Source organism: Fonsecaea monophora (assembly GCF_001642475.1).
Source record: "Fonsecaea monophora strain CBS 269.37 chromosome Unknown Scaff182, whole genome shotgun sequence".
NCBI classification, from domain to species: domain Eukaryota; kingdom Fungi; phylum Ascomycota; class Eurotiomycetes; order Chaetothyriales; family Herpotrichiellaceae; genus Fonsecaea; species Fonsecaea monophora.
In genome coordinates this window covers 1-18,139 of record NW_019174113.1, presented here as the reverse complement: position 1 = coordinate 18,139, position 18,139 = coordinate 1, and the positions used below count along the sequence as shown (strand labels likewise).

Here is an 18,139-nt window from a genome sequence, read left to right as displayed (position 1 = left end):
GGAAAGGATAAAGGCGCGCCCGCGCCCCTGAACAGGTCCGCCTTGCCCTGAATTAGGTTCCTAACAAGAATGAACGATCAAAGGAGAGTTCATCAAAAGACAAGTAGGAGAAGAAAAAGAGTGTACGGAGTAACAATCAGTCCACAGCCATGGAGAGGACGGTGGGTTGGACACGCCGGATACGATGGCCTTGGGGTGCCAGTGCAATCGAGGCTTGAAATCACGACATTTGTCTTGGATGGTTTGGAAGATTCAGCCCAAGACCATAAGGGGTTTCTTGGAACGCCCCTGTTACTCTGTTCCGCGGCTTACTATTTGCTCGCGTGCTTGTCCGGCGCCTCGCACCAGCCTGATGAGGCTGAACTGCAACATTTCTAGACATTGAGTGGCAGAGGATGGACTCCAGTGGATGGCTTCTCCCTGCATTAGCCTCCTCTTGGCACCCTGCTAGCCGCCAATTACCGAAACTGCCAATGCTGCCAACCCTGACCATCAAGACCAGGGAAATTGTCCCATCCAGCCATCCGAGGCTGTAGTGGGGGCGATAAGTGTGGCGAGCGTGTTAGATTTTCGTGTCTAGCCCCCCCTGAACTTGTTCGGCTACGGGCCAATTCTTGTGCAAGTCCTTGTCGCAGATACCGAGAACAAGTATATAGCCAAGGGACTTGTCCAAGTTGGCAGCAACACCTGTTTGGCACAGGGCATGCACTCCTCCTACCTCCCGTAGCTATACGAGTACGAGAGAGGTACTTTGATACAAAGTTATGCACTCCAAGCACTAGGATGTTACATGTTACCACAATGTGCACAAATTGTTATGCCGGAAAGTGCCACTCAGTCACGTGTTGACGCTAGTGACGTTTGGAGACTGGTGTCCGGAAAATACTTTTTCCAAACCCCTCCATCACGTGGGCATCTGAGAAGCGATAAGCGGGAACCCATTGACCTTTCGGGGCGTCTTTACCAAAGAGAAAAAAAAAGAAAGAAAAAATCCACTGGTAGAGAGCGCCTCACCCCCACTCTTTCTGCAGTCTTTCTCTACCCTTGCGTTCCATCTACCACGCTCTGGACCAGTCGAGTGACGACTTGATCTGCGCTTCACCCGCTACTCAACCAATCCGACACACATCGTTTCGGTCACCACCGATCACCAGATGCAACCATGCCAAAAAGACCCTACAAAATGGTTTTCCGTGCCTTTTCGTCCTCTGCTCTTCTTTCTTCCCATCGCCCTTTAGGCATTCTCAAACCCCCATCTTCCACAGCGAGCGACTTCGGGAGTTTTGCGCTCGCTTCTCGACATAAAGCTCCAACTTGACCACTTCCTCCCAATAGCGAACCTCTTCTCAAGAGCCAGGCACCATGAGCGATTCCAAGGATATCAAGGTCATTCGCGCTTCCAGCGTCGACCTTGGCCGCGACTATGGCACCGGGTCCTCCAGCTCTCGTTCGCCCATCGAGCATGGACATCCTGAGATCATTGAAGCGAGTCCCGAACGTGGTGCCACTGCCGATGGTGACGACGAAACAGGTGGACTTAAGAAACAGTCATGGCGTTCCAAGTTTGCCTTCTTCAAGACCAAGGACTTTTGGCTCATTTTGTTTCTGGGACAGATACTGGCTATCTGCATTACTGGTACAAACACTTTGACAAGCTTGTTGGCGGCTGAGGGAACCAGCATCCCCGCCTTCCAGACCCTGTTCAATTACGTATTGCTTAATTTCGTCTACACGGGTTACACCCTGTACAAATATGGCTTCAAGAAGTGGTCGCGAATGGTCCTCAAGGATGGTTGGAAATGTATGCTTCTTCAATACATTGTCATGTTGAGCCGCTCAAGGACTAACCGCAGAACTATAGATATCATTCTTGCTTTCTTCGACGTCGAGGGCAACTACTTCACTGTACTTGCCTACCGCTACACCACCATTCTCTCGGCCCAATTGATCAACTTCTGGGCTATTGTTGTTGTGGTCGTCATCTCCTTCATCTTCCTCCGCGTACGATACCACTGGGCTCAAGTCCTCGGTATTTTTGTATGCATTGGTGGAATGGGACTTTTACTGGCCTCTGACCACATCACCGGCTCCAATGGCGGGGACGTCTCTTCCGGCAACCAGCTCAAGGGTGACCTGTTTGCGCTGTTGGGCGCGACCTTCTACGGCTTGTGCAACGTCTATGAGGAGTGGTTTGTGTCGGGCAGACCCCTCTATGAAGTGATCGGCCAGCTTGGCTTTTGGGCCACCATCATCAATGGCGCACAAGCCGGTATCTTCGACCGCCACTCTTTCCACACCGCGACCTGGAACAGTAAAGTTGGAGGCTATTTGACAGGCTATACCCTCATTCTGTTCGTTTTCTACACCCTCGTTCCCATCCTTTACCGCTTCGCCAGCGCAGCGTTCCAAAACATCTCCCTTTTGACAGGAAACTTTTGGGGTGTGATTATCGGTCTACGGGTGTTCCATCTCCACGTGCATTGGTTGTATCCCATTGCATTTACACTGATTATGATCGGCCACTTTGTGTATTACTTTGGAAAGGGCGTGATGGGAGAGGCGGCGAAGGCGTGGCTGGGCGAGAACCAGGAGAAAGGTATCGATGGCTTCGGGAGTGCGAAGAGGAAGCTCCGAATGATGCAGGAGAACACAGCGGGGACCAGGGGTGGCGAAGGTACCGAAAGCATGGGCGTGGTCTAAGGAGGTTGAAGAGTAGAACGAGGTAGATGATCAGCCTGCCCTCTAGAGGTAAATATGGCCTCGTTCTCAGGCAAGCAATTGTCCGGAACTCGGCGGTGTCTGTGGTGGTCAGAGCGATCCCCCTTTTCTATCATTAACCACATGGCTGGGGACGCTCGAACACGCCGTTTCGTTTTGACATCACGATGATTTACGAGATTACGACCATGACTGCTGGGTACATACAAATATACCGCTCATTTCTGCAACGTGTTAGCATGAGTCTGAAGGGAGGGAAGAGTGTCTCCCTCCTGTCTTCTCTACGTACAAGTTCCTTGTACTTTACGTGAAACATTTAGGTTTTCATCTTTCTGGTTCTGCTCTCTTCCGCCCCGTCCTGGGGCTGTCCTTACACGCTTTGCCAGACCATGCAATGCTATACCGTGCCACAACATGCCATGCGGCGCAAAGCAAAGCAAAGTTAAGCAAAATGAGGTACAAACAGAAGACAGAGAATAGAGAAAGAAAAAAAGGTTAGTAGAGCAAAGCAAGAAATAGAAGACGTAGAAGGAGTAGTAGAAGGGTGTTTGAATGTCTTGTTGGTTTTTCTTCTTCGTCCACCAGCCTCGCGCAAGCCGACCGCCGACCGGGGCCCACCACCACCAGCACAACACCCAAATATCTTTTCCCGCCTCGAAGTTCCCGAAGTAGTTGAATTTTCTGTCCGTTTTTCCACCTTCCATCAACCCTTCATCACAAGGAGCCAAGGAATAGGAACCACAAAGTAACGATTTGTGATTGAAGAAGGTGACGAGCAAAAGGAGACAACGAGGTGGAGGAGCAGCAGCGATAGCAGCAGCGATAACACTCCTCCCGTCCTCGGCTTCCGATTCGGTTATTTTACTGCTCGGTCTGGAAATAGTTCAACAGGACGTTGCGCTCCTGGCTCTCCTCGCCCCAGTCCCTAACCACGACGCAGCTGCAGTTGACCACCTTGCGGGCGTTGCCCTCTCGGTCCAGGACGCACAGACCGGCCCACTCGCCCAGCATCTTGCCGTCGGGAACCTTGATCAGCGGGATCTTGTGCTCGGAGCACAGGGCGACGACGAGCTTCTTGTAGGCTTCCTCCTCGCAGGCCTCGTTGAGGACGCACATGTGCGCTTGGCGACGGTCGAGCGCCTTGGATGCTTCGCGCAGGCCGCGAGCGAGGCCATCGTGGATAAGGGCGAGTTTGAGGACTCCTGCACACACGAGAGTTAGCCCTCAGTTTTACAGCCACCGTTTTTTCAATTCTTCATTCCATGCTCTTTGTCTCCTTCGATTCCTCCCCATCCGTGAAACATGTCGAAAGTACGGCGTCGTGCTTTGTATCTCTCCCCTCCTATCATGTTTCTTTCCTCTGTCCTCCACCAGTTGCCTGGGGTCGAAAAGAAAATGCCAGACACACACCTTTTAGAGCATCAAGGACGGACATGGAACCAGAGGCGCCGGCATCACCAGAGACTTCGACCTCATCGGCCGCGGCAACTTCTTCGACGGGGGAAGTGGGCTCTTCTCCTTCCGACTACGCAGACACAATCAACGTCAGTATTTTTGCGTCCACAAGATGACGGTGCATAAGGAGAAGTAATAAAAGAAATCAACCCAGGTCCTCCATGCCTAAATTTTGCCGTGTCCGTGACATCTCTTTCGTGAGTCGGCGGAAACTCAAAAGTTCGGGCTTGGGACACCTTGGACTGGGGGCGTTTGGCGGGAAAGATGGGGGAACATACCATATTGGCGATTCGTTACTTGTGTGCAAGTACTTGTCTATCAACAATTTGTCGGATGATCCTCAAAGAGTCAACTTGGGAAAGGAATGAATAGTATCATGCAAAAGGGAAAGGTCCGGAACTTTTTGCAGGTCGAAAATGCGAAATTACGGTGCGTGTCCCTCCAAGACTTTGCCAAGAAATCAGAGTGATCACGTGATTATCAAATCAGCGTGGTATTCTCGCGTGTGGAAGGATGTGACAAAGGTTATTAGTACTAGGTACCTCGTACTAACCTAGTCAAAATAAAAGAAAACACGAGCGGGAAATGTCCCCGGAAGCCTATTGTCATCTGCGATATTGATTTGGAACACAGCCTCCCGTCATGCATGTTGTGTTGTGCTCATGGACACAATTCCAAGTACGTAGCTACTACCATCTACCGTCAACTCAAAACAACGGCGAATTCATGTCTTCATATGTCAACGAATGAATTGCTAAAACCCCCGTGCTCTGCATCCAAAAGCCGATCAAGACCATAAACAACAGAGTCCCGTTCTCGAAATAACTCTGCAAGTGGCCTACCAAGGCCAATCAATGCCTCAACTCTCTCAGTCGTCAATCATTAACCCCTTTCAATGAGTATAGCCGGATCCGTTGCCATTAATAATGGGAGACGCGTGGGAAGTCAGGCCGTTTGTCAGTTGGCCTGATTTCACGTTTTTACCGAAGTCGGGGTATGCAGCAGCGCTTTGCGACGGAGATCCACCTGCGTTATGCTGATGCAACGAAAGGACCCGAAGTGAGATCGGCTGTTTCCTGATCTTCAGGTTCTTCAGGTGCGGATGTCGGAAGAGCTGATCCTCGAAGTCGGAAAGCTGCGTGCAAGTTAGCTACCAAATCACGAATTCAGGCACAAAAATACACCACATACCTTGACCCAAAAAAGTTCCTCCATGGCAAAGAACTTTGGTCGCTCCTCTCGCTCGCGCTGAATCGCCATATTGATTGTTGTATTGTACTGATTGGTTTCGAACTCATATGACAGGTTATTCCTCGACACTTGCCAAAGACGTTGTCGTTCGTGTGGTGTGACCGGCCGTCTCTCTAGAGAAGTATAGCTTCGTAGATTCAAATCCTTGGTCGCAAGCAGTCCAGCAACTTGGAAATTTGGAATCCATAGGTTGTCCCGGTCAGCGGCTGGAGTATTGGGATCGAGCTGTGCAGACTTGACAGTGTACAATGGCAGGAAAAGGTTCAACCAATGCTCACTTCTGGCCCTGGAATCGCCGGCGTCGAGGAGTAGGGCGCATTGCCTAAGCAATGCTGGCAACGCCTCTCGCCTGCGCCGTTCGGCCTCGAGTCGCTCTCGGCGTTGTTGCTCTCGGAGCTGCTCTTCCTGTTTGCGTTGTCTTTCCTCGAGCTCACGCTTTATGCGCTCTTTCCGTGCCTCCTCTTCCTTCCGCCTGAGAGCAGCTTCCTCTTCAGCCTTTCGACGTTTTTCCGCCTCTTCCGCAAGTCTCCGTTCTTCCTCTGCCCTCTCAGCCGCAATTCTTTCTTCCTCGCGCCTCCTGGCCTCTTCCAGTCGCCTTGCCTCCTCACGCTTTCTGATCTCTTCGAGACGTCTAGTCTCTTCACGTCGTCTGGCCTCCTCAAGTCGACGTGCCTCTTCAGCTCGTTTTGCTTCTTCGGCTCGCTTAGCTTCTTCCAGTCGTTTAGCTTCTTCGACTCGCTTGGCTTCTTCCAGCTGACGCGCCTCTTCGACTTGCTTGGCCTCTTCAAGTCGACGTGCTTCTTCGAGTCTGGCCTGTTCAAGGCGTTGTGCCTCTTCACGCCGTCTGGCCTCTTCAAGACGTCGGGTCTCTTCAAGCTGTTTGGTCTCCTCAAGTCGCTTAGCTTCTTCGGCTTTTCGGGCATTTTCTTCTCTCTGATGCTGAAGGTCTGTCTCAGAAGCGCCCCGCTCAACCGGCTCGGCTTTGATGGTTCCTCCAAGAATCACCCTTGATTGAAAGCCTGCACTGCCGGGAGGACCCGTCGATGCTTCAGTTTCAATAGTGTCACTCGGTGTGTCTAGTCCAGGCCTGTGCTTGTCAATCTCCATGGCTTCCTTCGGATCTTCTTGGATAGCTGGCTGAGATCTGGCTTTCTCGCGCTTCGGACCAAATCCGTCATCCGATTTGCGGCCAAGTGTGGGAGAGGATGAGCCACGCTTGAGATTCTTCGGGCCAGGGCGGGTGTCTTCCGGACTGCTTTCGATGACGGTCCGTCGCTTCTTAGCAGTGCTGCGACCATTGTCAGCCTCTTCGATCACTGCTGGTCCTGGCGAAACGTGTTCCCGAGTTCGTTTGAGCACCGTGGCCGGTTGACTTTCCGGAGTAATGATGACTACGGCGTCTTCGTCATCTGATGAGGCACCGGAATTGCCCTTGCGGCTGCGGTGCTCTTTACCGGTAACAAGACGTCTTCGCCGATGCGTGACCTCGGATTCCAGGTTAGGCGGTGGTGGCAGGTCGCTCTGGCTACGACGTTTGATATGACCTTTGCGCGACGCGTGTACCGACTGATCCTGATCAGAAGAAACAGCAATAGGTGAACCTCCGACATCTCGTTTCGAAACATGATGCTTCCGCCTGTCTTGTCCGTCTACAGAACCAAGGTCTCGATCCTTTTCCTTTTCAGCAAAATTAGGCAGCTTGCCCGCCAATTGTCTTTGCGTCAAGATCGGACTCGAGGAATTTTGCGAGTTATTGGAGTTCGGAGATTGTGAGCGGCGACTGACACGACCTTTGGCCTTGTCTAGGTCTCTAGTAAACCGCGGAGAGCTCACTCTTCGTTGTGTTGCGTGGTATTTGTCGTAGGCCGTCTTTAGAATCTCATACTCCTGCTCCCACCGTTCACCTTTCCGCTCGGCAGCGATCTCATAATAGGTCTTCCCTTTAAGAATCCTCCTCGTAGGATTGAAACCTAGCTGCTCGACGAGAAGTTTGACAACTTCCGGATGCCCTCTGCCAATAGCTGCGAGCATCGGAGTGTTGAATCCAGGTCTCAGGCTTCGAATTGGGTCAGGATCGGCTTCAGGATCACCCATCGCCAGAATCAGCTGCAAGACCTCTTCGTGCCCAGCTTTGGCGGCTGCTATTAAAGACTCCGTTTCAGCCTTTTGCAAGACATTGAGGATACTGGCCACGCCTTGGACATCACCTTTCCCCGCCAACTTTTTCAGATTCTCCTGAGTATTTGCTTGCCAGAGAAGATCATTACGAGTGGATTCGCTGCGACCAGTTCTCCGCCTACCGTAGGCAGCAGGCGGACTTCTAGGTCCCATGAGGGGTGGTGAATCGCGGGGGCTAGCTGCAGAAGCTGCTCGCGAGGAATTCCCGTCTCGAGCCGTGTCGTTGTGCTCAGAAGATACTCGCCTATTGCTGGGTTTCTCTTTTGCGTCGGCAAGGAGCCGTCGGATCTGTTCATAGTTCTCGTCATCTTGAGGAACAAGTTCGTATGGTTCATCGCCCTTAGCGTTGCCCATTCGTGGATTCGCTCCGTATTCGAGAAGGAGTTTGACGACTTCAACGTGACCGTTCTCAACTGCATCAATAAGTGCGGTGTCTTTATCGATGTTCCGTGTATCGATCTCGCATCCGTTCTCCAACAGGAACCTCACGATATCGACATAGCCTTGGAGCGCGGCAATTTGGAGCGGAGTGTTTCCTGCATTGTCGGGTTGGTTGAGATCTTCTGGTCGTTCGGAAAATTTGATTTTCGCCGCTGCAAGATCGTTGTTACTGCATGCTCGTGACAGGAAGGTTCTACCATTCTTGTCTCGCCACTTGCGAGGGCCGGGGGGTTTAATCGGTGACATGGTATCATGCTCTGTAGACGAGAACTTGTGCAGGAGGACGGGTCGTGGCTGGCGAGGAGAGTCTGAGACGTCCGAAGAGGCCGAGCGATCGCGCGTATTATCTGCCGAACCACTTCGTCTGGTGTGAATTGAGGGAGGCCGCCCACGCTTTTTCCTCTCAACATCGCCAAGTGTCAACTGGGTCGATATCCCACGCCTATGTTCTCTTCTTTGTGGCCTTGGCGAAGGAGAGCGGTCTTGCGAAGAATGACGGGGATAAGTGGCAGATCTGGTTTCGCGGCGTTCTGACGAGGTCGGATCCACTCCGCCGCTACTGGTCTTTGTGCGATGTTTGCTTATCGGAGGCAGAATATCGCTTGGACGACGCTTGCGACTTTGGTTCTTGACTGGCTTTTCCCCGGCATCACGCACACTGATGATGTCGTCTTCACGTTGAGGCCGCGCCTGCTTGGAATTTCGAGATGCGATATGGTCTGATAACTCTGACTCGCTATCTGGGGAATGCGGAGGTATTCGGGGCGATGATAAAGGCGAGCTGCGACGACTGGAGACGGAAAAGGCGGGATCGTCCTGCGCATCATCAATGCTACGCTTGCGCTTTCTGGAATTGTTGTCATTTTCGGTCGCAGTTGCTCCAACAGCCGAATCTCCATCTTTAAGCCTGGTAACACTTGCCGATCCTGTGACGGACGTGTGGTTCGCGATGGTCCTCTGCTTCTCTGGTGACTGAATCAATGTCTCTGCCTCTGAATCACCGTCTGCATCTGCCTCAGCCGCAGCACCAGCCATGACTTGGTCAATGGTACCTCCAACCGTCGCAGGAATCGAGGACCTTTCTCTGAACTTCGAATCCCAGACACGTGCAGTGGTCGATCCAGCACTGGTAGCCTCGTTCGCGGTCTTCTGGAGAGCGGCATTTCGAGACTCTTTGGAGCCGACTGCATCAGTCATAACGATGGTCGTCTCCTCTTCATTCTCGCTCTGAGAGATGTCGTTGGCCGTTTTGGACGGGGAGAATGGGTGTTGCGGATGGAGGAGGTTGGGATAGAGAGTATCGACGGACACCGGCGGTGAAGGGTGACAGAGGTGGTCGGGCGGGCGAGCGATAACGTTTTCAAGCCGTGTATGGATGCTGGCGTGCGGGAGGGAGTTCGGACACGGTGCAGGGAGATGAAGCGTCCTGTTTGGGTGGGCGTTTTGATGGGTTCACCACATTGTGAAGCACAGAAACACAAGCCCAAAGAGACGGGGGAGACGAAACTCGATTTCGACTCCAAGCCTTGGTGGCTCGCAGATCCTGTTCACGTGAGCTGAAATGCCCCAGGCGCACTGGGAGGCTCAAATTGGAATTGGTGGGCTCCCCCCACTCCTTGTTCCAGGCTCTACAACATGCTTGTTTGCCTCTGGGTAGGTGGTAGGCAACCGTGGTGGTGGCCCCAACCCCCCCAACTAGAAACAAGGACACTTTATCTCAGGGCTCCCAGCCAACCAGTCGGGGGTGTCCCTGGCAAAACCATCCGGCGCCCAACGGATCTTTTCTGATCAGGAGCCCAATTTCCATCTCCGCTCGAACCAGATTTCATCTTTTGGACCACTAAACATCCACTACGAGCACTCAGACGCATGAGTAGTATTTCAGCTCTCCACTCACCTCTCCTTCTGTCCTTCTGCACAGACTTCCCCCGAGCGGGCCGGTGCTCCCAGACTCGCCTGTTCCACGTCCTGTATGACCGCTGTTTCTTATCTGCGATTGCCAGCGAGCGCGAGAAAAACGATGGCAAAGGGCAACATTGGCGCGGTTTTGAATCTTCCTGCATGAATTGTGAGGTCTGGACATGAATCCCACGGTGAGCCAGCCAGACACAGACAGTCAAGAGACCCTGCATGATGCAGACTTCATCAGTCATTCAGGCGATCAGAGCCTTCTATCTCCTCAGCAGTCTAGCCATCCTCATCATCCGCCTGATTCCTGCACTCAAAGATCGATTCCTCGCATATGGACCCCGTGCGGGAGACCAAGATCACAGTAGTGGGAAGGGCAAATCTACAAAGAAGAATCAGCCTTGGGTAGGAGCGAGATTTCTCGACTACGTTGCTACTTTCACTGTCCCTCATGCATGGTTCACTCACTTCTATGTCCTGTCCATCACATGCTCACTAGCCTGTCTGTTCACTTTTCATCACTATGCAGAAACGACCAAGAACCCGAACATGGACATCCCTTTTTGTTGTTCGGTATTGATGCTACTTCAAGGTTGTCGACGACTGATTGAGTGTCTCGTCCTTGCCCAACCGAGCAATTCACGGATGTGGATAGGTCACTATGTCCTCGGCATGGTATTTTATGTGGTCACGAACCTGGCCATCTGGGTGGAGCATCTCGACGTCGACTTCAATCAAGCCCAGAGAACCGAAGCAGGCAGGGATCAGGGAACTGTTTTATGGACGGCCAAGACTCTGATATGGACATTCCTCTTCTTCTGGGCCAGTGACCGACAAAATCTCTATCACCGCTACCTGTCAGACCTGAAGAAATACACCTTGCCAGAGAAACATGCCTTTCGATGGATCGTGGCGCCACATTACACTGCCGAGTGTCTTATCTACCTCAGCCTCTCCTTCCTAGACGCGCCATTTCGAGAAGTCCTTTCCCAGCACCATGGTGACAGCCGGAAACCAGCAATAGCATCCATTAACTGGACACTCTTCTGCGCTCTTGTCTTTGTCGCGGTGAACCTGGGTGTGACAGCCGATGGGACAAAGAAGTGGCTTCGGACGAAATTTCCTGACAGGGCGTGGGAGGTCACTAAGAGATGGAGAATGGTCCCCCCGGTTTATTAACATCACGGGACCAGAGCGAGACACAGTTTCACTGGCACGATGGAGGCCCCCCAGACGCAACACTGGGGACGACCGGGAATGAAAAGTACGAAGAAGATCGATGGCCAGAAGAGTTGATTCGTCCAGTCCGTCGTGAACAACGGTGGTTAGAACCCCGGGGAATCATATCTGCGTGGTCACGGGTTGATAGTAAGATTCATTACAACGGTCGCCCCATCAACATCCCTGAACTGTTGCTGTATGTATGTCCTCGGGTCGACGCCAGTGACAAGCACGTCTCTCAAACGGCTTCAACCCATAACACCCAGTCTCTGCCATGTTTCCGACCATCAGATCCCTACGGTAGATTTCAAGCGAGCCCTTGTTCATCGTCATCCGCCAGCAAGGACGGCAACATGCCAGTGCCAGTGCATGTTCCGCTCGGCGAGTCTGCAGAGTAATTCTCGCCCTAATTCCCCAGAATTTCTTCGATTGATCAAGTTCAATGGACATGTCCGTTGCTATGGTAGTCATGAGCTGAGCATATAGAGCTCGGGGTGAGTGTTGCGTTATCACCTCATCTTCTGTGCTGTCTAGGCCTTGCTGGCAGCATCACTCTTCTGGCCAGATTTATCACCGCCACCAGCGGTATCAGTGTCCTTCTTTTCAGCCTTCATGTTGTTGTCACCATTGCCGCCTTTTCCCGCTCCCGCTTCTTTAGTCCCATCCTTGGTTTTACTCTTGTCGTCCGCATCATCCTCGCCCTCGTCCTCGTCTTCCTCTACGCCTTTCACGGCTCTCTTCACCTCCTCCCTAAACCTCCGCCTTTCCTCTTTGTTCTTCTCCCTCTTCTCCTCTCGTTCCTCCTCCCGCTCCTCTTCCCTCTTCTTCCGCTCTTCGTAGATATCTTCGATCCACTTGGGTAGCTCGTCCAACGCTTTCTCTGGGTCCTTTTTGTTGATGAGAAGGTAGTCTTGAAGATCGGCAGGCGAAAAATCGCCTTCGGGGATCAGCGAAGCAAATTTCTGCGCGAGACCACGCAGGCGTGTGGTTTCCATGTCGTCTGGCAGTTCAAAACCACTCTTTTCGGCCTCACTGTCAGACGAAGGCGCTGGAGCAGTCATCGAGTCCGTGAATGCTCCAGTTCCCTCCTCGGTTTCCCTCAAACTTGCGCCGCTCGGTAAATCCAGATACATTCTCAAAAATATCTCCTCTGCTTGCTTTTTACTTGCATTGCTAAAGCCCACCCTCACGCTGATTCGGCCGGCTCGCACGAGGGCGTCGTCAAGTTCGTTCGGTTTGTTGGTCGTCCTTTACAATCGTAGTCAGCGAAGGTTATCACACAAGAGAATGTTGCCACAGCTTGAGTAAGCGGAAATAAGAACAGTGCTCTGGGATGGCATGTTGCTTGTTTCTGCTGCTTGAATACTGAAGATGACAAGAGAAGACTTACATGATCAAAACATGGCCCTCAGGCGCGGCAACACCGTCGATCGCATTCAGCAGCCCACTCAGCGTGACGCGTGAGGCAGAGCCACTGTCTTCGTCATTGTCGACATCGTAATCCTCGGGGTCACGAGGAGGCATTCTCCCACGTCGACTATTCCAATTTCGAGATGATACAGTGGACTTCCCTCCTTTTCTATTCAGACCTGCGGTATCGATATCTTCTAACAGCAAGAGAGACCGACCAGGGAGCTGATTGAGGAGTGAAATCAAATCCGAGTCTGTCAAGTCGTTGTCCAGTAGCGAAAGATTATACACGTCGAGGTTGAAATTCGAAGCGAGAGCAAGTGCGAATGAAGTCTTGCCGACTCCGGGTGGACCATGGAAAAGATATCCTCGTCGGTAAGGGATACCGTGGTTGGCGTAGAAATTCATGGTTGCTTCGTCCATGTACTCGGCCATGTCTGCGATGATCTGGACTTTTTGCTCCGCATCCAATATCACGGTGTCGAGTGCTCTCCGGGGTTTCGAAGTGACACGACTCCATGTCTGGCCTCCTCTATACGGTCTTCGAATAATGGTCAATGCGCGCTCTTTGGCTTTGTTCAGGTAGTAGACATGCTCGATAAGGTCCTTGATGGGTTGCGTCGAGCGACCCAGGCAGGATATGGAGATGATTTCCATCCTCTTGTATCGATTGCCATAGTAGGTGTGGCCGTCACCGTACTTGCGACTACAAAAGAAGAGCTTGCCCTTGTGAACGAATAATTGCAAGCCCTGGCCTTGCTCGTACTTTATCTTGGGAGTTTCATTAGCCCGCCTCGTCTCTTCGACATCTGGGTCGAGCCGCCGGTTTCTCCGTCGACCTGCCTCCTGGGAGTTGCCGGACACGGCGGTCAAGACCTGATCCGCACGGAGGGTTTTCCGCTCTGACAGGTAGGTAGTTAGGTAGCTGAAGAGGTCCTCGTCGGACGAAATGTTGATGGTGGCAACGATGACGGAGGAGAACTGAGACCATAGTGATTTGAACCGAGCGATGGGGCCAAAGTAGTAGAGGGCCAGGAGAAGTCCAAAGAAGCGGAAGAAGGTTGGGTGTTTGTCTAACAATGGTCGTGCTCCAGGGACGAACGAAGTGATGATGTATTCGGGAAGGTCGACAAGGCTGCTGCTACCCGCAACGACAGTTTTCTTTACCCGTTGGAGATTCATCTTTGGAGCAGGCGATGTTGTTTGTCAGAGACAGACAATCGATGGACCTGGCGGTGTCCGGCAGGTGATATGTAAAGTCAATGTCTCACAAAGTGAATGCAAAATGAAAGACCCCCATGCGGTGAAGCCGTGCAGGAGATTTGTGAGGCGACAAGGCAAGGCGTTGGTCAGCTGAAAAATCAGTCAAAACGTGATCACTTTCTGCCTGCTCCAGACCTCGACTACCGACTCTATTGAATGGATCGTTCTCGTCGATGGGCCGACGATCTGTATAGACTAGTCTGTCCCGTCATATACATCTGGCTCCCCCTCCAGCGTTGGGCATTTTCGCCTGTCACCGTTTGTGTGCCGCCTGAGCCAGTGGAGCACAATCAGGATGCATTGAGTGGGCTCAGGCAGCAGAGTACAAGACAAGGATCTTAAAGTCGCTGATTGGACAATAAAATGGGATCCCTGTTGTCGTCAGGCATCCGGGATACAAACAAGCTCGACCGCCATATCTCCAGGGAGGTGGCGAGGGACACGGCTGGATCATCATACAAGGACATGTATGGTAGGGAGGCTCATCAGCCTTGTCAAGCTCTTACGCCTCTAGGCTGCCTGGACGGGATCTTGTAAGGCCTCGAATCTGTAGATCCTTTTCTACATGCCATGTGGCTGAAGAAAAGAAAGAACAAGGATGGCAAATGTGATGCGGGAACCACGGATATGATACTGCAATAGCAAACGACGCCGAACCCACGCACACTGCCTGGCAGATACCTCTATGATATGTGTGTGTGTGGCTATTCATTCTCCGATCCTCCATGGATCTTCTGCTATAGATCTTTCGATCCCTCTCTCTTTCTCTTCCTGAGGTAATATCCCTTCCTGTAGTGTGTAGCTTCATCTTCTCTTCATCTCATTGAGCCTGGATCGCAGCTCTCACTCTGTTTCGTGCCGAACATTGACAGGCTGGACGCTCGGAGGTGATCTGGCGAGCAAGAAACGACCGAGAGATAAGGATACAAACCGTGGGAGATGGGTGTGACTATGATGGGAAGAAGAGTGCAAACGCGGTGTCATGGGAAACGTAGACAGAAGGATGGACGTTGAGGCTGTCTTTCTCCCAAACAAACAAATACGAAGGCACCAAGTAATACTCGATGGTTGATGGGGCTTTCGAGAAGATTGACGTCATCTGATCAAAACAGCTTTGAGCCTTTATTCATTTCCCTCTCAGCCTCCCAAGCCTCTGCACCCGTCATCGCCTCTGCCTCCAACCTTGCCTCTATTGTTGCCAGTATTCGAATTGTGGACACATCTTCATCTTGAGAGTTGTCTGAAAAGGTCATGTTGGGTCTAAGCTGACATTTCCACCATCCTCCACCCACAGTCCTTCCTCTTTCCTCAATACCATGCCTGCGGTGCATCGTAACGGCCGGGCTGTTGCAGCGCAAGAGAAACAAGATCAGTCACAGCAAATTACACATACATCCATGCACTCTACACGGCAGAGGCCGTCGGCCTACCTCCTCCTCGTTTATCCTGTTGTCCTCGCACTGGGCTCTCTCTTCGCCTTCCTCTCCCCAGTTGCGAGTCCTCCGCCCGCCGAATCACTCGCTCCCGGAATCACATCCGACCTCAACGTTCCGCACTTCCATTCGACCAACTACTTTGCTGGCAAGCGCAACATAATCAACGTATATTTTGTGAAGTTTGGTTGGTTTTGGACCACCCTTGCCTTTCTACTGCTCCAAATCGCTACCCGACCGCCGCCAGCTAGTGCACTGAAACACTACGCACAGTCGACCTTACGCTATGGTCTGGTGACCATTTCATGGTTTCTAACAACGCAATGGTGTTTTGGTCCTGCGCTTGTCGATCGAAGTTTCACCATCACCGGCGGTCACTGTGAGCCTCAACTGATCAACACCACTGGACTGAAAGACGCGCTTGACATGACCATGATTGCATCAGGCCCCGCATGTAAAGCTGCAGGTGGAGCATGGCGCGGTGGACATGACATATCAGGTCACGTATTCATGCTGGCGCTTTCCTCGGCCTTTCTGCTGTACGAGATATACATCGCAGACCGGGACTCTGCGCATCCGTCCGTTTCGCCTCGAGCCGCTGCGGCATTGGCTCATGATATGACCGAGGAGGAACGCAAAGCAGTAGGGGGGTGGGAATCAGAGTCAGTGGCAATGGTGCGAGTATGGTCGAGATATTTTCTGTATGCGGTGGTTGTGCTTGACTTTTGGATGCTCATGATGACGGCGATTTGGTTTCATACGTGGACGGAGAAACTGAGTGGGCTGCTCATTGCCGCGGGAACGATATGGGGGACGTACTTTACGGGCGATTTTCTCCCACAGTGGAGGGAGATTGTGGGTGGAATATGACAGGAGATGCTATGAATGCACATACAATTATGTCTGAAACGATGAATGCGAGGTATCTATTCCCACCACGACGAACCGCCTTTGACTACCCTACCATACCATTGCCGGAGTTGGATCGAGGATAGCCTGATCATGATAGACCCGGGCCGCGCAACATCTTAATGGATCAACCCTCTTTCTCGCCTTTATTTATTGAATTCTGATGGTGACGAGTCCGTCAAGAATCAGAATCAGAGCCATAGCTAGAGACAATGCATGACTGGTAGATACAGAAGGTATCTATTGACAGGATTGGGTATGTACATGTATAGGTGCATAGATACAAATACAAATACAAAACGACAGCGGAAACCACGGCAAACATCTGGTGGTTCAGAGCAGACGGAGAAGGAGGACCCAGGTTTACTCTCGATATACACACATATATAAAATATATCATTCTTGCAACATGGTTCTTTCTTTGATTGTCCCCGAAACTCGCATCAACCTTCTTTTTGTGCCCTTCACCCTCGTATGATCTCGTGGGATAAATCCATCCAAAAAGTATTCTCAAAACAAAAAGAGAAAAGAAAAGACAGGGCGGACGAGATTGCCTCCATGTCGTACTATCCCAGTTCCCATTCTTACACACGATCCAGCTTAGCCAGTTTCTTCCTTTGCTCCTCGCGTTCTGCTTCCTTCTTGGCTCTCTCCTCGGCATTCAGCCTCCCGGTCTCCTCATCACGCTCGTCGTCGCTGAACTCATCGTCGTCGTCGTCGCGGGTTAGTTGGAAATACTCTTCTGCTTCGTCGGCCGTCGGAGCCGAAGGACCCTTTTGCATAGCGCCGGGTCTCCTCTTCCTCGCCTGGCCTACCACGAGGGTCAAGACGACGACCTCGACCACTGCCAAGGCGATACAAAGTGAGATAATCGGCCAGCCGTAATGTCGCAGCATTAGGCCCGTGACGACATTGATGATTCCGACCGGGAAGAGTATTCGGCCCAAAATGACGTGGACAGTGCTCATCCAGGTCTTGCGGCCGCCAGTTGCGATGAAGACGACGTGGTGTCTCCAGCCCAAAACGAGCTGGACAGCCAAAGCGCAGACAATGAGAATGCCAGCGTACTGGTGAGGAATGGAGATGGAGCGCGAATTCACGAAGCCGATCAGCGCACCGATCGACACCGAGATAGAGGACAGAGCGTTGACGGTCCAGTGGTAGTTGAACGCCGTCCCTGCGGCGCTCGTGCGAGGAGAGCGGAGTAGATAGACTGCCAAGGGATAGCCGACGAGGAAAGGCATGGTCAAGAGGAAGCCGTGGAGGTGCCTGTTATTGGAAAATGAATAGTCAGCGGGGGTGTTTAGGGGAGAAGATTTGTGTTCTGGGAGACGGCTCCAAAGCATTAAAACAATCCAGGGGATATACATACCACATTAATGAGCGGATATTCCACTGCTTGGCCGACTTGACGGGCTGTTCAACTTTGGTACCATCGTCTACGCCAGGTGCGGAAGTATCGCTTTCGGGCTTCGCATCTGTGGCAGGCTCTTCTGGTACCACTTCTTTCGAATCGCCTTCACTACTTGCATTGTCACCTCCGTCTGTGCTGGGACCGCCATTGTGGGCGGCGATGATCTCATCACCTTTCTTCAACTCGTCCTCGGTCGGCGGGTTGGGCTCTGCAGTCTCGCTGATTCCAGAATGGTCATTCAATTCGTTGATGTCGCCAAAGAATGCAACGTCGCTCCTCGCATTCAAGAGGTCCACCCACAAGAAGCCAAATCCAAGACCAAACTGGTGCATGTCGATGGCCCTGTCGACGGAAAAGTCGCCTTCAAAGTCTTGTTTAAAGTTGGAACTCCAGATCATGGCTTGTTTCGTCGTGTCATTGTGAACTCCAAGTTCGGCGGCGGTCCATCGGTCGTAGCCACGGACGATGAAATCCGCGATGCCAAATGCGAGGGTTTCGCTTGCATTTGTTCCGAGTACCATTCGCCAGTGTAGTCCTC

The 18,139-nt window shown here is 52.1% G+C and overlaps 5 protein-coding genes across 5 annotated transcripts; 3 read left to right on the top strand and 2 right to left on the bottom strand.

The window, feature by feature from the left end:
- Window positions 1-1,362: 1,362 nt before the first annotated feature.
- On the top strand, window positions 1,363-2,700 carry AYO21_11773 (hypothetical protein; the record flags this gene model as incomplete). Its single annotated transcript, XM_022661656.1, has 1 exon — window positions 1,363-2,700. The coding sequence occupies one exon, from the start codon at window positions 1,363-1,365 to the stop codon at window positions 2,698-2,700; it is 1,338 nt and encodes a 445-aa protein (XP_022506031.1).
- An 879-nt stretch (window positions 2,701-3,579) lies between these two features.
- On the bottom strand, window positions 3,580-9,240 carry AYO21_11772 (hypothetical protein; the record flags this gene model as incomplete). Its single annotated transcript, XM_022661655.1, has 4 exons — window positions 3,580-3,920; window positions 4,129-4,243; window positions 5,150-5,308; window positions 5,365-9,240. 4 exons carry the CDS (start codon window positions 9,238-9,240, stop codon window positions 3,580-3,582), a joined length of 4,491 nt encoding a protein of 1,496 aa, XP_022506030.1.
- Window positions 9,241-10,176: 936 nt separating this feature from the next.
- AYO21_11771 (hypothetical protein) lies at window positions 10,177-11,130 on the top strand (the record flags this gene model as incomplete). The annotated part of the gene is made up of 1 exon (XM_022661654.1): window positions 10,177-11,130. One exon carries the CDS (start codon window positions 10,177-10,179, stop codon window positions 11,128-11,130), a length of 954 nt encoding a protein of 317 aa, XP_022506029.1.
- A 572-nt stretch (window positions 11,131-11,702) lies between these two features.
- On the bottom strand, window positions 11,703-13,764 carry AYO21_11770 (hypothetical protein; the record flags this gene model as incomplete). Its single annotated transcript, XM_022661653.1, has 2 exons — window positions 11,703-12,420; window positions 12,563-13,764. The coding sequence occupies 2 exons, from the start codon at window positions 13,762-13,764 to the stop codon at window positions 11,703-11,705; spliced, it is 1,920 nt and encodes a 639-aa protein (XP_022506028.1).
- A 1,397-nt stretch (window positions 13,765-15,161) lies between these two features.
- On the top strand, window positions 15,162-16,148 carry AYO21_11769 (hypothetical protein; the record flags this gene model as incomplete). Its single annotated transcript, XM_022661652.1, has 1 exon — window positions 15,162-16,148. One exon carries the CDS (start codon window positions 15,162-15,164, stop codon window positions 16,146-16,148), a length of 987 nt encoding a protein of 328 aa, XP_022506027.1.
- Between the last annotated feature and the right edge of the window lie 1,991 nt (window positions 16,149-18,139).